At 42.7% G+C, this 7,500-nt stretch overlaps 1 protein-coding gene across 1 annotated transcript in view; it reads right to left on the reverse strand.

Annotated features, from left to right (window-relative positions):
- The window catches only part of LOC139663734 (ephrin type-B receptor 1-like), a 31,758-nt gene that overhangs the window by 6,263 nt on the left and 17,995 nt on the right, over positions 1 to 7,500 (reverse strand). Inside the window, exons 8-11 of the mRNA XM_071542458.1 lie at positions 6,999 to 7,196; positions 3,068 to 3,315; positions 787 to 854; positions 27 to 174 (exon numbers count right to left, since the gene is read on the reverse strand). Of these exons, the coding sequence (XP_071398559.1) occupies positions 27 to 174; positions 787 to 854; positions 3,068 to 3,315; positions 6,999 to 7,196 (662 nt within the window). The remainder of the gene's footprint in view (positions 1 to 26; positions 175 to 786; positions 855 to 3,067; positions 3,316 to 6,998; positions 7,197 to 7,500) is intronic.

Here is a 7,500-nt window from a genome sequence, read left to right on the forward strand (position 1 = left end):
GTGCGCGCGTGCGTGTGTGTCCTCACCAGTGAGCTGGTATAGGTGGGGTCAGAGGTGTCTTCCTCCAGATATCGCGATAAGCCGAAGTCAGACACCTTACACACCAAGTTACTGTTGACCAAGATGTTTCGAGCTGCCAGGTCTCGGTGAACATAGCTCATCTCCGCCAGGTACCTAACATCAACAAGATTTATTGTGTGAGTGTGTGTGTTATCGCAGCCCGCTACCTACGTTAAAAAGGAAATGGGATATAGTGTGTGTGTTATGTGTGTGTGCGAGTTTATGTTATCTCTGCCAGCTACCTTCGATAAAACAGGAATGGGATTTAGTGTGTATGCATGTGTATATGTGTGTATGTGTGTGTGTGTGTGTTATCCCAGCCAGCTACCTACAGTAAAACAGGAAAGGGATTTAGTGTGTGTGTGTGTGTGTGTGTGTGTGTGCAATGTTTCAAGCTGCCACGGTTTCTGATAAATACCTGAGATTATAGAACTATCAGTTTTAGTGTGTGTGTGTGTGTGTGTGTGTGTGTGTAGGCAAGGCTGCCAAGGCTGATTGAGTGAAATGCATAACCAGACAAGTATCTGAAATCACCACAATAAGCGAGGGAATGGATATTGTGATGTAAAAATCTATTTTCACATAACATTCATTGTAAGATCTCGAAAAAAGATTCTTGTTTATCTTTATGATACTATGAATTTGCAGTGGTGTGTGTGTGTGTGTGTGTGCATGTGTGTGCATGTGTGTGTGTGTGTGTGTGTGTGTGTGTGTGTGTGTGTGTACCTCATTCCAGATGCGATGCCCCTCAGCATACCAACCAGCTGGATGACAGGGAACTGCCCATCATTCTGCTGCAAAACCATGAACCATGAAAGGATTATTTAGATTTTCTCTCTTCAGGCTTTTTCACTGTAATTACTAGAAAAAGTCTGGAGGTTGCAAAGATAACACATAACATGCCATAATAGGGGCCACAACATACCAATGTTTGAGAAAAAAGTTGACATACAGTTTTTTTTCAACACAGAAGATGGTGTAGTAACCCTAGTCTGTCTATGCAGTCAGTTACAGACCTTCTCATTGACCATGTTTACATGTACACACAAAATATGATTGTAATGCTATTAAGACAGTCAAGACTGTGTAGTCAAGACTGCTGTTGTCATGAAAACCTCATATTTTAACATGCTCCTCTATGGGTTGAGACAGTTCTACGACCCTTGGGCTTATGGAACCTTTTCAAACCCCATTGGATAAACCTCAAAAATGCAAGACCATCAAGCTAAAATTAAGGCTGTTTATTTAAAAAAAGCTGACATGTTTGGGAGACCATGTGATCATGTTGCACGTGTGTAGTTTGTTACGAAGCTCATGTTGGTCTGTCAGTTTTTTATCATCTCCATTTGAATACTCGCAATAACGCCATGTCACATGTAAGGGGAATTAGGGGAAGTGTGACTTTATAGAATCATATTAACTCTTTAATGCCTTAATCTGAGTACTGGCAATAGTGTCATTATTGTGCGCATGTAAACATAACTATTCATTTCCTGAAGTGAACATCAGAAATCAACAGAGGAAACGTATTCTGAGGAGCTGGAGGCCTGTTTTGTTATGTGACATGTTGATGGTACCTCAAAGCTTCACCGTTTCACTCTGAGACTGCAGGACCAGACTGTCTCTGTCTCTTATAAATATCACTAACATCCCCACTGACATGGCTACAGTCTAAGGTGTGTGTGTGTGTGTGCGTGCGTGCGTCTTATAATTCGCTGTGCGCATCCAACCATGCCTTTGATGCTTCTCTAGCCTAATCCTCTGCAGGCAAAACCTTCTTCTAGGTACACACAAACAAACACACACACTCTCACACACACATTGATCCTCTGGGTCTTGTGCCTGCAAGATGGTCACGCCAGGACAGCAACACCAGTGGGATCGATCACTGTGTGCGTGCGTGCGCTTGTGTGTGTATGTGTGTGTGCACGTGCGTGCATGTGAGTCAGCGGAGGATTTCTGAGTCAAAAGGGGTCACGCTGTGAGAACCGAACATCAAAGAGTTTCTCTTTCTGTTTTTAGAGCCGGCTAGAAAGGAGGGCAGGATCAAAGAGATGGACAGGCTGACAGTGAGACAGACAGGCTGGCAGGACGAGGAGAAAAGAGCACAGGAAGGGAGGAGAGAGGAGAAAAAGGACAAGGAGGAGGTTTGGATTTCTCGCTTTGTCTCTGTTGGCATCCTTCTCCCGGCCTCTCAATCCTCCCCTCCCCATCTCTTTCTCTGTGTGTTTATGTCTGTTTATGTTTATGTGTTTGGACTATGCCTCAATCAGTGTTCCTGTCCATAGGTGTGTATGTATTGTCATTCGTGTGCTTGTGCCTCTATAAGTGTATACTAGGGTTTGACCGGTATATTGAGCCAATATTGGCCTTTTAATAAAAATCGGATGTTGTCCAGTGAGTGTGTTGTCCATCACAGACATGTGGGAGGTGAGGATATATGACTTTACTCAGCTTTAGGGGTGGCAGCCTGCAATAAAGCCTGCCTCACTCTGCCTTAAGGATCTGCTCACCCACCTAAAACAATTTCATTAGTTTCAATAGAAGAGAGTTTAAGTGTAACATGGTCTAAATGCCGTTTCAGAAGCTTTTCCAGCCCTCACATTATGGGGGAAACACTTCATAATTGCAAATTTTTTTTGGCATTAAAATTAATTTTAAAGATATTGAATATTGGCACAAAGTATCAGCAATCAGCAGCTTCAATCCAAAAAATGGGCATTGGTATCGGACTTTGTAGACATTGTAGAAATACTTCTTCATGCATTTATCTTGCATCTATCCCACATTATAACTGCAGACAATTCTTTCTTGAATGCTACGCAACAGGAACAAGTTAGTAAATTATTATGCAACACTCATTCCTTGTAACTTCCAATAGCTGCAAGGGAGCAAAACTTGCTTTCTCCACAGAATTTCTCTTGGAAACGCAGCCAAGGTGCAGCAGCAGACTGCAACATGGCTCCATCTGTATGTGTGTGTGTGTGTGTGTGTGTGTGTTCTTTACCCTGAGAAATGAATCCAGCGCTCCGTTCTCCATGAACTCCGTGATGATCATGGTGGGCCGGCTCTTGGTGACCACGCCCTCCAGCCTAATGATGTTTGGTTGATCAAACTGGCCCATGATTGACGCCTCGGACAGGAAGTCCCGCCTCTGCCTCTCGGAGTAGCCCACCTTCAGCGTCTTGATGGCCACGGGAAGTTCCTTTTTCCCCACGGGCTTCAGCCGGCCCTTGTACACCTCCCCAAACTCACCTGAGGAAAGAGGTGGAATATGCCTTTAACACATTATGTATTGATCGCTTTGTACAAACTGAAAGCCTTTAAAGCTCTTCGGAAAACTAGAAAGTACAGTATCTGCCTCAACATGGGAAAACAAACACATTGTTGGTGATAGATTAATTGCATTTTAATCACATTTTCTGATGTAAAATGGGTCTCCTGTAAAGTGAAAGGAGCCTGGGTTCATGCCGTTTGGCCATGTATTTTTCATTTTTAATCCTTTAATTAAACAAGAAAGAGCACATTGTTATTTACAGCAGATAACTTGAGGAGTAGTTTCAGGGGCAGGGAGTGTTAAACACATAAAAACACTCTCACTCCTGGGAGCCGCCCTCTGCAACCTCAGTCTCATACTGATGGCCACTGAGCAGCTCCACCGGAGCAGTGTGGGGTCGAGGGTCTTGCTCAAGGGCACTTTGATGGTAGTTTCTGCAGGCGGAAAGAGGAACAGAAATTGGATTCCCTCACCAGTTCCTCTCGGGGGTGAGAAAAAGGCTGAGTAGCAGTAGTGCCAAACAAGATAAAGGGACATAGGCATTTTTGCTCAGTTACTTAGCTCTGCACACCTCAACTGAAAAAAAGGCAACTGGGTGCCTTGGTGGTTAAAGAGACTGTCCTGAAACAGGAAGTTCATAGGTTCAATCCCTGCTCACATTTTCATTTGTCATGTAAAGCACTTTGTAAATCTGGATAAGTGCTCTATAACCTTTATTTATAGAGCACTTTGTTAGGTTGTGACCAGGATGCATTTTGGTAAATGACACATTTTTTTCAGCTAAATTCCTGATGCTTTTATCCAGAGTGCCTTCAGAGATGCTTTCTGCTGTGTTGATGATTACAAGGCAAGTTTTATAGATCAAAAATCAATAGGCCAAGAGCTCTAGAATGTTAGCTGACTTCATGTGTGTCGTTTCTTTCTGTTCTTTCTGTCTATCTGTGAATAAAAGCAGTTTTGGAGAAAATAATTGTGTTGGTCCCATGGTCACCGAAAATGAAAGAAACTGTGATGGTTTTGACCTTGAATACAGAATTTGGGTTTCCTTCCACTGCTGGAGACACAAATGTCTTTTGTCAAAATAAATGTCACTGTGCTGTCCTGTGCTGCTCGGGGACATGAAAATTGAATGTCACTTCAAAATAAAAGTCCTCGTTCCAGAGATAAAAATCGCTGCGTGAATAATGGATGAGTGACGGGAATTGGATGACAGGCAGAGTCGTCCTCTCTCACTCTGATCTCTGCTCCACATCTCACTGCTCATTAAAAACTATCTACTGTCACTGCTGAACGCCAGGAGAGGGAGAGAGACGGGGAGAGAGAGAGGGAGAAATGGAGGAATAAGAAAAAGGATGGAGAGAGAGGAGGAAGGAGGCATAGAGGAGGAGGAGGAGGAGGGGGGGTAGATGTAGAAATGAAAAGGAAGGAGGTGGAAACAAGAAGGAAAAGATACTAAGGAGGGTGGGGGAGTGGATGAGAGGGAAGGAGGGATGGATGGATTGAGGAAGAGAATGGCTGTTAAGAAAGGGCGGCGAGATCCGATGACACGTCACTTCCCTCCTTCCTCCTCAACTCAAGGAGGAGGTCAAGGAGAGAGGGATAGAATCACAGAGCACAGCAAAAAATATCCATAACAAGTTATTCCGTCTAGAATTCAATCTCAAAATCTTATGTTTCTTATGAAAAAATCATCCAGCCGGGTGAGATCATTTTCACTTGTTTCCTTCGCTCGTTTCAGGAATTTTCTCCAATCAAGCGACATAATCTTGATATTAGTGATCCAGCTTATTTCCAGGTATTGCCACTAGTTTCAAGATGATGAAAATGTTCAAAACGGGTGAAACATTGGAAGTAAGTGAAAGTATCTCACCCCACTGCCAGATTCTTACACAGATTCTTACACAGAGGAAAAGAGAGGGATGTAATCACAGAGGGAGAGGAAGAGAGAGAGCGAGAGAGAGAGAGAGAGAGAGAGAGTGAGGTGAGATGTTTTTATTATCTCCTTAGGGTGCTTTCTTCTTTTATCTCCCCTCTGCAATCTGTTGTTTTTTTTGGGGGGGGGGTTTCTCCTCGGTTCTTTGTTTTAGCATTTCTCTACGCAAACAAACTCTAAAACTCTAGAGGGGCAAGAATCACAGGGAGAGACGGAGGAAGAGGAGGAGGAGGAGGAGGGAGGAGGGGGGGGGATCAAAGAGAGAGGGAGAGAGAGAGAGAGAGAGAGGGGGGAAATCACACCGAGGAAGAGAGACAAGGGGGGTAGAGTTGCACAGTGAGTGAGAGAGATATAGAATCAGAGAGAGAGAGAGAGAACTGATAAATTCTCACTTTCTATTGCAGCAGAATGGGAGAGATCCCACCATTTAAGGGGCTCAGAATGCAGCGGTATCTCATATCACACAGGCTCATATTTTCCCCTCCCTCCCCTCCGCTTCCCTTCATCCCTCCTCTGTCACCTCTGGCCGAGGTGAGAAACCTTCCCCCCCGAGAGAAATAACGGGAGAAACGGAGGGATTACAGAAAGCCTCTCAGAGTGGCTCAACAGACTAAAGCCCAAACCACATACTTGCGGCGGTGAGGGTTTGAATCTGGTTCATGACCTTTTCTCACACAGAGCACCGTAGCCATTTGTATTTGATTAGTTTTGGCCAAAAAAAAGAAAAAAAAAACAACAAAGAAGTTATGCGTGAGAGTATTAAAACTGAAAAATTCTTATTTCTAATGTGGTGAGTGATACAAAACAAACCACATAACAGACATAAGTAGATCATTACAACATTAAATCTATCTATCTATCTATCTATCTATCTATCCATCCATCTATCTATCGATCTATCTATCTATCTATCCATCCATCTATCTATCTATCTATCTATCTGTCTACCACAAGCCACTGCATAGTTTCAGTACACAGGGATCAGTGGTGAAAGAAGGCAGTTCATCACAGCTGCTGAAAAGTTGAATTTTGGAGATAGAAGGTTTTTTTTTCATCAGATAGCTGAAATGTAAAAAATTCTGCACCCCAAAAATGGAGGATGCTCCGGAGACTCCATTTCAAATCCAACTTTCTCCATTTTCCGAACATCACACAGCATTTTTACAGTGTGTGCACAGATAGCCAAAGAGGAATGCATGAAGTCAGTTTTAATTTATTCCTGTGAAAGTTTTGGGCATGAATAAAACATCTCTCTCGACTTCAAAGGGAAAAAAATAAAGCAAAATAATAAGTTGGCTTTGCATGTTTCCAAATCTATTTCATTGACACAAAAGTCTGGCACAGATGAAGAAATTGATTCACTTACTGGAGAATGTCTTCTGTTTCAACTGACGTGTCAGTCTCATTAAAGAACCCAAGATTCACTTTTCAACTTTCCAGTTGGAGCAATGTAGAGTAATACAATGCAGATATGATTAGGAACTGAAGGCTGCGTTAAAGTGAAAAGACTCTTACATCATACAGTAGATACATTTTTTATTATTTATATATATACAAACCAAGCTCTTGCTATAGTAGATTCATGCATATTAATATTTTCTGACAGATAACAAAATTAAAATAATCATGGATGTACGTTTTACTTTTTGGTTGATTTTTCCTTTTCCAAAGACAGAGAGGAAGAGGAATGTTAGAAACTGGACATGACGAGTATCAAAATATCTCTACCTGCTCCTATGACTTCCTCTATTTTGACGCAGGAGGGGTCGATTTCCTTGGCGAACTCGCGGACGGCCTCGTTGGGGTCCTCGTAGGTGAAGGGGTCGATGTAGATCTTGACCCCTGGCGAGCTGTGGCCCTCGGACAGGGTGGGGAAGGTGACGGTGGGGGCGGGGCCGCTGAACATGTCAGGCCTCAGAGTCACTTCTGAAGAGGAAGAGAAGGAGTGCAAATATAAACAGGACTCTGTATCTTTCTCTGTTTTGGAAGTACGGTGTATGTACGTACAGTACCAGTCAAAAGTTTGGACACACACATTTTCCTTCATTTTTACTATTTTTCACATGTTAGAATAGTAATAGTAAAGACATCCAAACTATGAAATAACACAATTATGCAGTGACCAAGAAAGTGTTAAACAAATCAAAACTATCTTATATTTAGCCTATCTTTATAAGTAGCCGCCCTTTGCCTTGATGGAAAGGTAAAGGCTTTGGAAAGAAATTCATAC

The sequence above is a fragment of the Centroberyx affinis genome, unplaced genomic scaffold, assembly GCF_046629955.1.
Source record: "Centroberyx affinis isolate AG114_WGS23_722 - 3 ecotype Tasmania unplaced genomic scaffold, CSIRO-AGI_Caff_v1 ptg004108l_1, whole genome shotgun sequence".
NCBI lineage: Eukaryota > Metazoa > Chordata > Actinopteri > Beryciformes > Berycidae > Centroberyx > Centroberyx affinis.